The following is a 16,071-nucleotide window of genomic DNA, read 5'->3' as shown; positions in this document are numbered from 1 at the left end:
TTCAATGCATCAGGCACATGGGCAATGCTGAAGCTCGATGAGCAATTTGTTCATGTTCCTGGGCTCTCGAGAAAACCTAAACCAATAAGTCTTTCTAAGAGGGAAGGTCTATCGCGAGCCATGCCTACCAGATATTTAGATATCTCCATGACAACGTCAAGTCTATCCAGTAATATAGTTATTCACAGACTTACAAGCAACCTCGATAGGGTGGGCCCTGTAGGTACATGTAGGTTCCGATCTTGAACCAGCAGGGCGGTCGGTTTTACCAGACGAAGCCGTCCACCATTTGATTAGGGAAAGACTGATTAGTTTCGATGCTCAAGCTCTTGCGAACAGATCTTGGGCCCTTGTAGTAGATCCCACGCCGTGGTCCACGGGTATTCCAAAAGTTAGGACGACGGTACAGCCATTGGACTCATTCCTGGCGTCTTCTAGCCCATGCCTTGGCAAGATCTTCTGGAATGTTGCGAGTCTCCACCAGTCTCGGAGACCAGCCGAGCCAACTTCTTGTATGAGCTGTAAAACAAATAAACTATCCTCGACATCTACGTATACTTTACGTGATTGAAACACATCATTCGAGAAAAAGCAGCTTCAAGGATCGAGATTCGAGCGACCGGATAGTCTGGAACGATTTTCCCACTCAATGGGGGCTTTGAGGCTTCCCCTATGGACCCAGTCAGTGCCCAGGCTATTGACTCTTCAGAGCTAATCACTGGTTGGAAGCTTTTCGAGAGATTGAGTCTCCTCTGTAAATCCCTTGTAATGGGTGGACCAGCGGGCTTGATCCAATCTGCTGAGAGGGCAGCTCCAAAGCTATGACGGTTAACCCCGAAATTACCACGCGGGGAATTGAATCTCAGGGGCGAACGCGGGCGCGATGCAACCTTGGACTAGGTGCATTATTAGCTGGCTCGGCTCACCAACTTGGCGTTGCTCGGATGCTCTCATCTCTTTCTTTAAGCTCTCCCAAGAACGCGAAACACTAAAACATGTCCATCGCTTGAGCGATTTTGCACTCATTCTGTCTGTATTCGACACCCATCCTGAACCTTTAGCACTCTTTTAAAGGTTTCCGAATACACTGCCGTCACTCTTTTTTAAAGGACACACTCATTAAATCACCCTCCAAATCGGAGCTCACACATCGTTCTGCACTGATAACTCGGCTTTAATCATTTTAATCCACTCAATCGTAATTATCTAATAATACTGAAGTCAAGACTCCCAACAACGTACTCTGACATAAGCTTCTGCGAAAATGCGGAGCACAACCTCTCTGGCCGCCATCGCCTTCTTGGCAACGTCGGTCTATTCCATGCCCAACATCCGAGCCAGGACAACCGACGGGCTCACACCTTGGGTGACCGTCGACGACTCCGGCACTGCTTCTACCGTGACGCCGTACGTGACGACAGTCGATGGTGTCACCTCTACGGTCTCTGCTGCTCCAAATGACATTACTGGCACTGTCTTTACGCAGACCAGCTATGGCAAGATCACAACGAGCACTGGCTCGGCACCGATAGCCACAGCCACTGCTACCGACGGTGCTGGCTCTTTTGCTGTCTGTAACAACAAGGATGGCACCGATGCTCCATGGTGTTCTCCGGACGATGGCTCGAATCTGTACCCGGGAACTACCTATTACTGTAAGTCGATACCTACAGTCGAATTGTGCCAATGCAGCTGTGATGCTAATGGGTATGTAGTCGTCTGGGACAGCTCCTACTTTACTGCCAACACAACTGTCCAGATTCAAGGAAACTATTTCAACCAGACAACCGGCGAGACCACTACTCAGGCTTTCCAGTCGGACAAGATGGTGGCATCGTGGGGATTCTGGGCCTTGACAGTTGACTCCAGCCTAATGCAGGGCAAATCCGGCGTGAATATCTCCGTGGCCATCACTGCTGTCAACACGACAAGTAGCACCAGCAGCAAGTCTTACAAGGGCCCAACTATTCTAGTCACCAAGACTCCGACATACCATGCACCGGCCGCCCAATTGCCCAACGGAGCCGCCTTGTACATTGGCCTTCCTGTCATTTTTGGCTTTGTCATCATATGCCTCTTTGGTACTTGTCTCTGGAACAAGAAGCAGCGCAGAATCACTCTTGGCAACGTCATGTCGCGCACTCGCCACGGCCACGGTCTTGGTAAAGCGCCCGCCCGTGGACTTACCAAGCGCCAAAAGGAGCAAAAGGCAGCAGAGCGTGTCCAATTGATGGAGCGTGAGGTTGTCGCGGGCGGTGGTCAGGTCTACCGCGACGAGCCGAACCCCCGCTACAGCGATCTCCCAAGACGCGACAGCGATCTCCCAAGACGCGACAGCGATGCACTTGGCAGTCTGGCTGGCACTCCGGTGGAAGACAAGAGCATGGAATTCCAGCAGTCTGGAACCAGAGATGGTCGTGAGAGGGTTGCGGACGGTGAGCGTAACTACTTTCGGGATGAGATGAGAAGACAAGAACAAGACAGGCTGTAAGGACCTCTTTCTTGCAGAAGCTCCTGTAAATGTTTTATTCTCTCGCCTAGTTGTAAGACATTGGCACCAAGAGAGAATTAGCAGCAAAGGTACTTAGGTCCCAAGGCTGGACGACATCTCGAGACACTCTAGAACTAGAAACAGCAATACAGTTGCTTGATCCTTCCGTTTATGCAAGGAATCCGAACCATGAGTGCTGTGCTGGAAAAGTATAAAATCATATGACGGATCATGAGCTGGAGAGTGGGTCACATTTCTCTTGGCTTTGCTGTGTGCCTATCACTTTTCAGGTTGGTGAGGATATGGTACCCTATCGACTATCGTTATGTTTTAGATAAGCCACTCTTGGCCTATCGCCCAACTGACCTCAAGGGAGGCGGTGTTTGACCCTTCCCTTTTGAAGATCTACCTCAAGAGTTGACCGAATGCTCAAAGTCAGGAACGCATGACGTGAATGATCTGCACGTATATGCGCGCCTCTCTCCCTCTTTCTCTGCCACCTTTGTTCAGAAGTGCTGTGCCGCTCCTTGGCGTCTTGGATCAAGGTAAAACCATGACGGCAATTTTACCGTTATCTAGCTCAGCCCAATCTGGCCTTTTCGCCGTTTTGTCCTGGAGTCGCTCATTTCCGAAGGCAGTGATAGCAACAGTGTTTTTCTATATATAAAAATGGTAAAAGGTTTAGCTGATAAACTTTCAAGTGATGCAAATGTAACAAAATTCGGCTTTTGAGGAGGAGGAAGAGTTGTTGTTCAAAGGCACAAAGCTGAAAAGTCTACCTAGTAGTTATATGCAAGGCATTAATGGATTCACAGGGTTTTGACAGCGAGCCTTGCCCACTACAGCATACTGCTTACACACAGCACATTCTAGCGACCCTTGGCAGTCCCCAGTCCAGTGGCTTGAGTGGAAAACGACTCTAAATTAACCATAATAAGTGGGCTAGGGTGAGTCTTTGCTTGTCCCAGCCGTCCATTCAGAAGCTGCGCCATGAGCCGTTTCCATCCACTACCACTAGGTAGCAATCACAGCCCACTTGGGCGGCAAGGTTCTTGTTGTTGACTCAATAGATTCCTCCTTTTATATACAGCCGCGCCTCTCGAGTGCGTCGTGAGAAATTTTCCCATTCATTTCTGTCGACACTTGTCTCGTCTATTTCTACTGTATCCGCCCGCCGGTACAGAATTATTCAACTTCAACACACCACAACACAGAGCTGGAAATCAAACCACACAAGCGTCTGCTAAAGGAAGAAGGATACGGAAAACAAGTCAACAAACGCCCTCTTCTTGCATTGCGCAACCCAGTTTTCCACATTACATCACATAAAATGCGTCGCTACGAAGGTCTGTGGCACAAGCGACAGCTTGTACCGTGCTGGATTCTCCAGTGTCTTGCAGCAGGTGTATTTCTGATCGCCTCGGGCCTGCTCCTGGCGGCCGCTGCCTACGTCAAGAAGAACGAGACCGACCTGGACTACAGTTACTATGGTTACAGCACCGACCAGCTGCTCACCTACGCCGCCGCCGCCGGCAGTGTCATCCTCGTCTTCTCCGTGTGCACCATTGTCTTTGACATTGTCGAGTGCGTGTTGTACGCGCGCCGCGTCCTAAGCCCCGTCGCCCTGCTGGTGCTCGCGGTGCTCAAGACTGCAGCTTGGGGTGCCTACTTTATCCTGGCCATTGTCAGCGCCGCCCAGGGCAGCGCCAGCTGGCTTGATCTCTTCTTGAGTGCCGTCCTGGTCTCGACGGCTCTGAGCCAGCTTATCCTTGGAGCCAGATTCACACATCGTCTGCGCAAGGGCACGCTCGACAACCGCGGCAACTACAGCGCGGCCGCGGCCCAGCATGTAGAGGGCGGCATGGCCCCTCCACCCGCTGGGTACGCCTACGGAGGCCCTCAGTTGAATCCTTTCAACGACACTTCCTACAGATCGCCTAGTCCCAACTCGGCCGTGTACCCGCAGAAGCCTGAGGACCCTAACTACGGCGTCGAGATGCAGTCTCAGCGACCTCCACACTACGCTTAGAGATATGGACGTGGAGGAGTGCAAATGGCATCATGAGAGAAATGACAGAGAGAACATGACCCCTGCGGAGAGTTTGGTGCGGCTCTTGTTAGGACTACTTCCTTACTGAGGATGCTCTGCTGCCTGCTTTGATGATCAGCAAGAGCGGAGCTACAGATTAGCCACAAATTGTGGAACAGAAGGGCCACAGGAGCTGATCATGACTGAAATCAGATCACTACCACAAACAATCTACACGTTACTGGAAGGGGGGGCTTTTCCTTGTTTGAACGCGTAGGAAAAATCAGCAGCGTGTCATGGAAGTCTTGTCTGTCTAATTCTAATGAGCATATGTATGAGGAATACGACATGTATAAATATAATGACGCAAAATCCTGAAAACTAATTCCATTACATAATTTGAGAGGAGAGTGTTGTGATGACCCATGTGACATGTCAGTCATGACTTTCCAGACAGACGGTCCATGGCTGCAGTTGAACCTTGTTCATGACCAGAAGCGCTGGCAGAGCAAAGTTCAAGACTCGAGTGCAAGCTTGCCAACCACTTTTCTTCCCTCATTGTCGCCCTGGATCCATTCCTCTGGCGTGAAGAGATCAAAAAATCCGACCCTCTTGAGCATTGGCAGAGTAGCACGCATTGCCTCTGCCAACCTGGCCTTCTTGGACTCATCGCCGCTGGCATGCGCCTCGTTGTAGGCCTTGATATTGATGAGGAGTGCACTGGAAAAGGTCGATTAGCCAGCGAAACTCGCCCTGAGGTATCACAGCCCCCCCCCCCCCCCCCCCCACCCCAAGGGAGCAGAGGACAGTCCAGATTTCGAGATTGTTTAGAGACTACATCAAGGTAATCGACGACTATAAGTACTTACCCAACGGTACCGGTCTGCACGACCGAGCCATCTGGCAATGTGATCTCGGGCATCTTGGCGCCCAGAGTAGCAGAGTTGAGATCAGCTAGCTTAGGGTCCGACATTGTTTTTGATGGGAATATGGTGAGAATCAAGAGTATTCGTTTCAACACAATGGGATCACGGTCAACAATGGTGTTGTTGTACTATTTTCTTACAGGCGATGAGGAGACATATCAGGAGATTATCGGGAATATGGAACGATGGATTGGGGCAGTGCTAGCTCGAATGGACCACTTCTTGGCACTTGATGGCTACGGTTTTGCACTGGCAGACGATTGTCAACCGGTGAAGTCATCATGGTGACCACTTACATGGGCACTGATGTCTTACTTGATGGTGAAATTGAACAAGCATGTGTTTATATGGAAATGTGTTGGGAAGTGATCTGCATGGTTTTCAAGCCTAAGATTTGTTCTTTACAATACCATGTACTAATAATGATAATATCTACCTGAGTACGTACTGAAAACTGCTTCATGCCGGAAAGCATGGCCGTTGTTATCGGCTAGTCCGCCCGATAGGGCGTCTTTAATTTGGATGGGACAAGAGTTCGCCTCATGATGGCGACTCTGCACACCATGGGAAATTGAGAGCATCAGCCTTCAAGGACCACTTTCCCCAGACTGCAACCTTCCCCCCGGAAACTTGGCATGCGGGTTTTTTTCTTCTTCTTCATGGTGCCATTCTCCATATTTTGCCTCAACTTATCTCTCCATGACGGCGTGTCACTGGTGAAAATCCATGTGCTTGAGTCAGGATAGGTCTGGGATATGGTAGATCGCAGTCTCAAATGGCCTCACGGATTGCCTTTTTGGGTCTCCCGGACCTTGAGATACCCATAGAATACAGTTTCTTAGCATGTCCGCCTTCTCCGCACGCGGGGCCCCGCGTTTTGCCCGAAGAATCCATGGAAACAAGTAATACCGTCGATTGGGATCTGATTGAGATTGGTTGAGCCCGGGAGATGGGATCGCCAGTGGACTTGTGGGTTGCAAGTCAGCTTACGTTGTCGCGACTATATGAGCCGAGGGACGTCCTGGAAAGAGCACCTGCATAGGAGGCGTCGCGGCTGAAGAAACGTTCTCCAGAGCTTTCCTTTGTAGGGACTTTTACTGTTCTAAACTATCTTGCTCCTCCATATTTTCGTTATAGTCTTCTTTCCCTACGTGATCCGGCCCACTCGAAATAATCGAAAATGAGGCCGTACTATGGCCTGACGGGCACCAAGCTCAATGTGGCCATTGCCGTCATTGCGGGCACAGATTTTGCTCTCTTTGGCTATGACCAGGTGATTCTCGTCACATATACTCGACCCTGGTTTGGAAGCTCACACAATTACAGGGTGTTATGGGTGGATTGCTCACCCTTCCATCATTCCTGGCGATTTTTCCGCAGATAGATACGCAGAATCCCCCTCCGGGAAGTAGTGCATCTCAAGCATCCAATATTCAAGGCATGCAATACAAAGAATCTCCCATGAAATGCCTTCTACATTCTAACACTTTTCGTTTGCAGGAATCACGGTCGGCGGCTATACTCTTGGCTGCTTCTTTGGTGCTCTTGCAACGATATGGTTGGGCAACATGCTTGGTCGTAAAAGGACCATCTTCATCGGATCATGCATCATGATTGTTGGTGCTGCGATACAGGCTGCCTCGTTTAGTCTCGGCCAGCTCATTGCCGCCCGCTTGATTACCGGTTTCGGTAGGATATCCCATGGCCCCGAAAGATCTATAAATACTGCGGCGCTGACGCTGATACCTTCCAGGAAACGGCATGAATACATCCACGGTGCCTACATGGCAGTCAGAAACATCCAAGGCACACCGAAGAGGTCAAATGGTAATGATCGAAGGGTCTCTCATCGTCTTTGGCGTGATGCTCTCGTACTGGATCGATCTCGGTTTCTCCTTTCTTGAGCCATCCACCATCTCGTGGCGCTTCCCGATTGCCTTCCAAATCGTCTTGGCAATTTTCATTGTCGTGCTCATTCCGGGTCTGCCCGAGTCCCCACGATGGTTGATTCTCAAGGGTCGCGACGAGGAAGCCGTCAGAGTCCTCTGCGCCTTGTCTGAACTGCCGCCCGAGGATCCCAATATCCAGGCAGATTACAAGGCCATGAAGGATGTTGTTTTCGAGATGGAGAAGGGTTCCTTTTCTGATTGCTTCAAACGCAATAAGAGCAGGTAAGGCAATTAACTTGTGCTTGTCATTGGGACTTTCTTTGGCTGTTAACGGTCTTGTCGCGCAGAAATCTTCACCGAACAATCCTGGCTTATGTCAACCAAATGTTCCAGCAAAGTGAGTTCCTTCTCATGATATTCCGTTCATTTCAAAGCAGTCCACGAATGGGCTTGCAACATTTTTTTTTTTTCGAATATCATTATCTCGTGCTTGAATTTTGTCCTTGATAAATCCTCGATGCATACTGATTATATGTTCCAAGTATCCGGTATCAACATCATCACTTATTATGCAGCCACCATCTTTGAGAATAATATTGGTCTCAGCGGTTTCCTCAGCCGGCTCTTGGCTGCACTGAACGGAACAGAGTATTTCATCGCTTCATGGGTAGCTATCTTTACCATTGAGAAATTCGGTCGACGAGGCCTGATGCTTTTCGGTGCAGCTGGGCAAGCCATGTCCATGGCAGGTGCGTAATTGATCTCGAGGTCTCGGTTCAAGAATTCCATGAAACATTCTAACGTTCTCAATATAGTACTCGCCGGCACGACTTCCCATGTTTCTACCGCTTCAGGTATTGCTGCCGCGGTATTCTTGTTTGTGTTTAATTCCTTCTTTGCCATTGGCTGGTTAGGCATGACATGGTAGGTCCTCTCGCTTTCGTCTTGCCAGCATTTGATGCACGGCTAATCAATCGCGCCCAGGCTGTATCCAGCAGAGATTACACCTCTTCAGATCAGAGCTCCAGCAAATGCCATCTCGACCACGGCAAACTGGATCTTCAACTTCATGGTTGTCATGGTTACCCCCGTCGCTTTTGCCAATATTCAGTGGAAGACTTACGTCGTATTTGCGTGCATCAATGCGGCGATTGTGCCTTGCGTATACTTCTTCTATCCGGAAACCGTGAGTTACTCACCCCTCTATTATCTATGATCAACATGACGTACCTCTCATACTGACACGGCAACCCTACAGGCGGGACGCTCACTGGAGGAGATGGACGAGATCTTCCACGACGTCAGCGGTGCCAAGGGCGCTTTCGACGTTGTGCACGTGGCCAGGACCAAGCCGAGGCGCTACGGCAAGAAGGGTGAGCTCCTCATCAACTATGATGATACGCCCGAGGCGCAGCACGCCGCACGACGTCGATCCAGCGCCGTCGGTGCCCCGGACGCGGAGAAGGCGCACGCCGAGCACGTCGGTCATGGCAGCAACGGTGGAACCAACGATTCAGCCGTTTAGTCATGGGAGTCAAATGCAAGGAAAGTGTTGAAGTAGGGATTGTGGAAATTTGTATCAATTGGTTCATGAGGCGTTGTCGTCCTCTCGTTTATGACTGGTAGATGTACTAGATTCCAAATATGTGTATATAAATTGTATACCAAGGTCGTTAGAATATGACCTTCGTTGACTATTTGCCCTGCATATGCATATCATGATTACCATATTTGGGTTAAACACAAGGCAGAAGTATTCTGCTTAGCTGATAGTGCATAGCTTTTCCAATGAAGCTTTCGATATTCCCAAAGTTTTGACCATATAAAAGTGTTGCGTTGACATGTGAGCTTCATGTTGGCCGTTTCCTGGGCCAACTGAGCGATGAACAGATACAATTACAGTCATTATTACAACACGCCAGTGGTCCCAAGTGATGTGCCAAAATGGCACAAGAATGTATTCATCTGACTTTGGACTAAGGAGAAAGGACTGATCTAATTAACCACCTGCGACTACAAACATTTAGAGGCTTACTACGGTTTAAAATCTCGTCTAAAGGTCCAAAATGATTTAAAGGGCAACCAAAGAGTCGCGAATGTGTCATGCCTAATCACAGACCCATAGATAACCGTTAGATCATAGTTAACCATTGATCAAGCGGTGGCTAATAACATTCAATCATGTAGACAGTGGGGCAATAGTTCTTAGTCTGTGATAAGCGCCTCAGCCTTCAACAATTGCTCGGCTAGCTCAGTTGGTTAGAGCGTCGTACTAATATTCCCTCACCAGGAATATCAAGTTATGCGAAGGTCCTCAGTTCAATCCTGTGGCTGAGCAATTTCTTTTGCCCATTCTTGGTAGATGTTTCTTTTTATTTTGCTGTTTGAATTTTTATTTTATTCTTTTAATTATGGAGGGCGGCCGAGTTGTTGTTTTAATGTGCTTATTTAAGAATGGAAGTTTGTGGCAACATAATGGATAATAATATATAGATTGCTACTGGTTTCTCTAGCACGATATATTTTATTTAGTTCAATTTTCTGCTCTTCCAGTGAATTACCTTTGAATGCAAGTCGTTGGTACAGTTGGATTGACTCAGAGACCTGTCGCAATATCGCAGATTGTCCGAAATCTAATCTCAGAATAATATGTTTTTAGGGATCATACCTTGAAGCATATGCACCTGGTCACCATACCTTATCCAGAGGCTTTGTGAATTGGAGCACCGGCTTTCTTGAACCATCCTTTGAATGTGCACGCATATTTTAATTGTCAACGGGTCTTCTTTCTACGAAATGGAAAGGCTGGCGGAGTATTTTGTACCCTGAATAATCTTCAAGTAAATTGGTAGCCTTCAGTGATACAGTGTCGTCTTACTCTTTTGTAAGACCGCAGCAAATAAGACGCAACTTGCCTGTATCAATTAGCTTGGAAGATCTCGGTACTTGGATAATATGTTTGAAGAGGCATTTTACTCTGCAGCTATAAAGTCCATGATCCAGAAAGGAAGCAGTTTTCGAGACTGGCTTGTGCATTTTCTGCGTCATTGCTTTTGATGGACGGGACCTTTCAAGCATACATAGTCGAGGCCATCCAATATTATTGATGGTTATCACGCATTGCCTAATAAGTCGGCTCAATCACAAGGGTGCCACCAATGTTCAATATTGAAGGAACATATGCAAAGCATTGATAATTGAATGGTCGGAAGTAATGCAAATGGATATAATCAAGTGGCCATTTGGAGGACTTCCAAATAATTCAAGTACATATGGATGTAGAATCATTTTTCGGCTTGCAAGCGACGGAATAAGGCATCATAGAAATAGAGTCGGCACGCTAAGCCCCGATTATATAATATGGTGTGTGATAAGCAGCCAGCTATCAATCAAATCTCGATTAGTATAGTGGTCAGTATGCCAGCTTGTCAATGAATCATGATTCAACTCGCTGGAGACCGGGGTTCAATTCCCCGATCGAGAGACATTTCTTTTGGAGTTTTTTTATACTTTGATCCGACGAGAGTCATATCAATTGCATAAGTTATTAAGTTTTCTCTTCCTTACTTACTTTCTGGGTATGAATTGTTCTTGTGGTTGATTGCCCAAGTCAAGTATCGCTACCCACTCCATGTTATCTGTCGTGGGGAATGTCAAAGCACGGGTCGTTGCTACCCCTAGTCGGTATCGAAGTGTGCTGAAACTCGACAACTTCAGGCCAAGCTTTTTCTTCCCGGGCTTTAAATAACCAATGGCGCATCTACAACCAATGGTGATTTCTTGCATCATGATACCTGCAGATTTGGCAACCTTGAAAATGCATGCCTCTTATTCATCTTCTTTCACAGAGGGCGCTTTCTATATTGCAACCACCATTGTAGATTAAAATACGCGCCGATGAGGACGAGTCGGTCCTGTGATGATGGATGCCTTCTTTCGCCATTTGGTGGATTCATCTGATTCGAAAAGCCAGAGCACGACACAAGACTGGCAACACCTGTCTCTGGACTGAAACTACAGTCATACCGTCTTGTAAGGGACGGACCTGATGACGAATTTCCAAGCATTGATGCTGCCAGAGAAGCGATCCTTTAGTGGTTACGCACCTCGGCAGGTTTGATTATCCATTCCTCTTCCTCCTGGAACTGCTGTGCACAACTGGTTTGCAACCTCGGCCGTACTCGTCTGTGGCCTGCTTGCGCTCGCGCCCATGTTGTTTGTCGCTGGAGAGGCAACGAAGCAAGACCTGAAGCTCGTACGTATATTGATACCTCTGCTTCAAACATTGCGATGGGGACATTCTCGTCTTATGAACGACGATTGCAGCTGGGGCAAATGTTTCTTTGGTATATTTCAAGATTTTGCCTGCAAAGAATCCAATTTTGTATCTTTCTCTTCCCTTGATTCTGCAATGCATCTGTAATATGCCACAGCTTTGGACTGGCGCCTGTGCGACGATGGTGTCTCGACTCCCGTCCAGACCCCGGCCCTCAAACACGCCTGCGTCAGGGGCCCGTCTCACCAATCCCCCCGCTGTCCCTGCGCTTCACCCCCTGCTACCGTTAAGCGGCTCAATAACTTTATTCAGATTTTACTCAGTCTAGTCGCAGAGCTGTCAGAGCCGCATTGTTCATGGTGGGCGGCATTTCGGCATTCTGGGGTTGTCTTGGCTCCTCTATTGGCCCAGCCAAGGCCAAGCTCGTCTGTCAAGGACCGTCACTTGCATCAGTTCACATCGCTTCCCTCCGGACTCTGGGCCCATTATTGTCCTCTGCCCCGGTCGAAACCACCCTCAAAACGACCTAGGTCAATAGCTGGTCACTGAGTTGCCAAGCATGAGAGAGGGAGAGACTCTCTTCTCTGCTTCCTTTCCTACGACCATTCATGTCCTATTTTCGTCCCATCCTCTCACCATGGTGGATTGCTGAATCTTCTTCTTTCCTTCCGGGTTGACGTGTTTCTTTCTCTTCGTGTGCGTGTCCTTGTTGCTTCGACCGGCACGTTTTCTTTCCTATTATGCCCGTGCGAAACTCGGCCTGGGTACCCTGACTTTTATGTTTGCGATACCTCCTGATAATACCTAGTTGATGCTTGGCCGTCCTATGTTCCGAGTTGCCCGTCGATCTCCAATTGTTCTCTCCTTCAGTGATCTTCACGAGTGCCCAGAGAACTCGTCCACCAGAGTGTAGTCTTTCTATTCAATACGCTCATTTTGCAACTACTAGGGTTGATCCCTATTTAATCAATAACGGCTGGTCTGTTTGTTCGCTCTTTCGAAGCCATCGTGGCCCGGGACGGTCTCGAAGGCTAGGCAGGAAAAGAGATTATTGGACATAATCCCGACGCCCTCAAAGTCCGAGTCGAGATGAAGATGCGATTCGATATCCTCTCCTTTGCCGCGCTGGGGCTGCTGTCGTTCGTCCAGGTAGGTCAGGTGGGAAATAGGCATCATCGAGTATGGAAGCTGATACGGCCATAGGCGGACTCATATCATTACTACGACAAGCCGGCAAAACGCGATATACTGGGAGACATTTTGGGACAGTTGACCGGAAACAATGGCAAGAATGGTGGCAATGAAGGCGACCAAAAGGCCAAGACTGTCACCGAGACTGTTCGACAGACCATCACGGTCGGCGCTGCTGCTGCTGCGGGGGGGCTGAATGCGACAGCTGCTGTCAAGACCGAGACTGTCACCGTCACCCAATCCGCCGAGACGCAAAAGGGAGGCCAGAATGCTGGAAACCAGGAAGGGTAAGCTGGCATTGGCGAGCAAGGGGACTATGGCTCGACACTCGTGCTGACTGTGTGTATAGGGCGGCGCAGCTATCATTCGTGACAACGACCGTCTTCGGAACTGGCGCAGCCCCGACGGTCACCATCACCGCGTTGGCCTCGACTGTTACTCAGCAGGTGACTACGACCATGATGCAGTTGATCGCCTGTGGCACACTTCAAGGCTCTCCGGTTGCAGCATCCGATGCTGCTGCCATTGCGTCATCTGCCGCCGCAGTGGCCTCTTCTGCTCTCGCCGCTGTTCCCGCACAAAGTCAGGTTGCAACCACCTCTGCGGCTCAAGCGACAACCTCGGTCCTCACCACTGCTAAAAGCGCTGCTACAAGCGTTGCCACCAGCGCTGCTGCAGTCACCAGTGTCGCTACCACGAGCTCTTCAGCGGGTAAGTATAAGAAGGGAAAGCATCATACTTGGGAGATTGCAGACTAATGAGTTATGATTCTAGCCGCAGTTGTCTCGTCGTCGTCGTCCACTCTCGCTTCGGTTGTGAGTACATCACAAGTGACCACCAGCACAGCAGCAGCAGCAACTACTTCAGCCACATCAACCTCATTGACCACATCGGTTGCTCAAGCCGCGACTACTGCAGCTGCCGCCTCCTCGGTTGCCCTGCCCGTCGGTGGCAACCCGGCAGTTGCTGCTCCCGCTGTCACGACATCTGTACAGAATGCAAATGTTATTCAAGGCGTCAACCAGGGGCCCTCGATAGACTTGAGCAACGTTTCGCTCAACAGCATCATCAATCTCGGTGCTCTGATTCAGCAACCTACGCCTGCCGCGGCCTAGATTGAACCGCGGGTGCCAACCCCCTCCCATTTAGACAAAAAATACCATCGTTTCCCTCTTCTTTCTTTAGATAATTCTCCCCGTCCTTGGCCAGTTTGATAACTATCCCTCAATTGATTTGAGTTTCCCCCTCCTATTGTATAGCCTAATTAGGCAATTTGAATAATAGCTGCCACCACTTTGTTTTCTAGTTCAAGGATCCGTGTTCATTTCCACCTTGTCATAACCAGAAAATTGCATGTAATTACATCTATCATTCCATGCCAGAATGCCTAACATGGTGGCCGTGAGTAGATGAAACCGTGTAGTTTAGTCAAAGGTTTTGTTTCATTTTGATCTCGTCTCGAAAGAATCAGGTTTCGTGAAAGAGTATTTTTTTTTTCACATGCCTTATGTGATGTATTAATGTTGTGTAATATTTTTTCCATGCTTGGATATGAATACAACAAACTTTCAGTAAAGGGGGAATCTCGAAATCGCAGAAAAATAAAGAAGACAGCCCATCAACGCCAACATTGTGCCGTGTGCAATGAAACGAGAGAACACGCCTGCCAGATGTAATACGCAGCAGCAGTAGCAGCAACTCCTCCTCCTCCTCATCCTCCTCCTCCACCTGTTCCAATTATGCCAAATCACGATCCATCTTTCTCATTATGGAAAACCCGTAGATGGGACGGCCGTTTGCTCGTGGGAGGGCGTCTTATTTGTATTGCATTGGCTGTTGCCCTTGCGGAGGCCCTCCTCCTTGTTGTTGCCCTCCCCAGCCCTGCGGTGGACCGCCTTGATTCTGCATGGGTATGCCTTGACCACCACCACCTTTCATTTGCTGTACATCCTGTCTGTTCTCGAGGGGTTGGGCAAAGTTGCAAATATGGCAGCTAACCTCTTCGTAACCGTGAATCGACAAGGGAAGAATGGGCTATTATTGAATCAGTCAACAAGAGGCTCTCTTGAGGAACGGAGAGAGAATCCAAAGAGAGAAAAAAACTTACAACAAAGCAAAAGGTAAACCACGGGTTCGACTTGATAACCTTGCCACTGTAGTTGCCGCAGTTGTGACATTGGCAGACGATGCCCTCGTAGCCCTCGACTTCCTTGCGGAAGGTGTGCTCGCCACAGGTGAAGATGAGACACATGGTTGGCTTCTCTTTTGGTGTCTTGTTGTTGTTGTTGTTGCTGTTGCTGTCTGTGGTGTTGTGGTGGTTGGTTGGGTCGGTTCCTTTGGCCGGCACTTGTTTACGTGACGTTTCTCTGCTGTAGACTAGAGCTTCAAGACGTAGCGATGTCGCAAAGGGAAGACAAAAATAAAGAGGTACGCGAAGTCGCCAACAGAGAATGTCTGTGTTTGTTTTCGCGAAATTTGATTGAGTTTCTATGAAAAGAGGAACTTGCTTTTTTCTTCCTCTCAAAAGGAAATGAGTGAATGCAATTGCAAATTACCTGGGGGCTTTTTTCGCGAAAACGGATGTTCTGATCTTCTGGGTTATGCGACAAAACCACCGGCTCGCTCGCTGTTGGGCGAGGCGAGAAAGAGCCAAGACTGCTTGGCCCGTTGAAACGCCGTCATCAGTTCGTGGCTGTGTCGTATGGCCAAGGAATTTTAGACTGGGCGCACCATTGGGGACCCCACATGAGCTTTTACAACGGGGGCCAACACTTATCACTTGCACACCAACACACCTTGCACTGACAGTCACAAAGCTGGAGCCTAGCACGCCTAGAAGGAGCAGTGTGCGGGCCTTAACTTTAGGCGGTCCGGGGCGATGGCCATCAGTCGCTGATCAACGGCCCCAGCGGTTCCGCCCGCCGTCATCTTGTGCCGACGTACCGCTAACCATTGAATAGAAAGACGTCAACTTGAATAGCTTGTGCAGAGCTTCTATCTAGAAATGGGCCTAATATAGATAATAGGTGTGACTACTTCACAATGCCACATTCAAGCCTCTCTCTTTGAACCTTTTTGTACTTGACCAAATTGCTGGGCCTTCTCCAATTCCAGCTACTAGCACAATCAGCACTGTTGTGTACAGTGTAGCTGCTAGTGGGCTGCCTCCCTGCCGCCTTTCTGTCTTCTCTCGCACTTTACCTTATTGAACCTTGAACTCACCACACAAACTCGGTTGAAAAGCTCCTGGCTGAGATGTGTCAATCCTC

General features: G+C 48.9%; 5 protein-coding genes across 5 annotated transcripts; 4 read left to right on the top strand and 1 right to left on the bottom strand.

Annotated features, from left to right (window-relative positions):
* Positions 1-1,264: 1,264 nt before the first annotated feature.
* Positions 1,265-2,491, top strand: PFICI_07014 (uncharacterized protein; the record flags this gene model as incomplete). Its single annotated transcript, XM_007835595.1, has 2 exons — positions 1,265-1,655; positions 1,716-2,491. The coding sequence occupies 2 exons, from the start codon at positions 1,265-1,267 to the stop codon at positions 2,489-2,491; spliced, it is 1,167 nt and encodes a 388-aa protein (XP_007833786.1).
* A 1,330-nt stretch (positions 2,492-3,821) lies between these two features.
* On the top strand, positions 3,822-4,520 carry PFICI_07013 (uncharacterized protein; the record flags this gene model as incomplete). The annotated part of the gene is made up of 1 exon (XM_007835594.1): positions 3,822-4,520. The coding sequence occupies one exon, from the start codon at positions 3,822-3,824 to the stop codon at positions 4,518-4,520; it is 699 nt and encodes a 232-aa protein (XP_007833785.1).
* A 2,494-nt stretch (positions 4,521-7,014) lies between these two features.
* Positions 7,015-8,860, top strand: PFICI_07012 (uncharacterized protein; the record flags this gene model as incomplete). Its single annotated transcript, XM_007835593.1, has 7 exons — positions 7,015-7,135; positions 7,200-7,617; positions 7,683-7,732; positions 7,878-8,084; positions 8,151-8,259; positions 8,320-8,521; positions 8,594-8,860. The coding sequence occupies 7 exons, from the start codon at positions 7,015-7,017 to the stop codon at positions 8,858-8,860; spliced, it is 1,374 nt and encodes a 457-aa protein (XP_007833784.1).
* Positions 8,861-12,700: 3,840 nt separating this feature from the next.
* Positions 12,701-13,917, top strand: PFICI_07011 (uncharacterized protein; the record flags this gene model as incomplete). The annotated part of the gene is made up of 4 exons (XM_007835592.1): positions 12,701-12,760; positions 12,815-13,089; positions 13,152-13,513; positions 13,577-13,917. The coding sequence occupies 4 exons, from the start codon at positions 12,701-12,703 to the stop codon at positions 13,915-13,917; spliced, it is 1,038 nt and encodes a 345-aa protein (XP_007833783.1).
* Positions 13,918-14,617: 700 nt separating this feature from the next.
* Positions 14,618-15,053, bottom strand: PFICI_07010 (uncharacterized protein; the record flags this gene model as incomplete). The annotated part of the gene is made up of 2 exons (XM_007835591.1): positions 14,618-14,836; positions 14,910-15,053. 2 exons carry the CDS (start codon positions 15,051-15,053, stop codon positions 14,618-14,620), a joined length of 363 nt encoding a protein of 120 aa, XP_007833782.1.
* Positions 15,054-16,071: the final 1,018 nt, after the last annotated feature.

The sequence above is a fragment of the Pestalotiopsis fici genome (assembly GCF_000516985.1).
Source record: "Pestalotiopsis fici W106-1 unplaced genomic scaffold PFICI_Scf_4, whole genome shotgun sequence".
Lineage (NCBI taxonomy): Eukaryota > Fungi > Ascomycota > Sordariomycetes > Amphisphaeriales > Sporocadaceae > Pestalotiopsis > Pestalotiopsis fici.
This window is presented reverse-complemented; position numbering and strand designations above follow the sequence as displayed.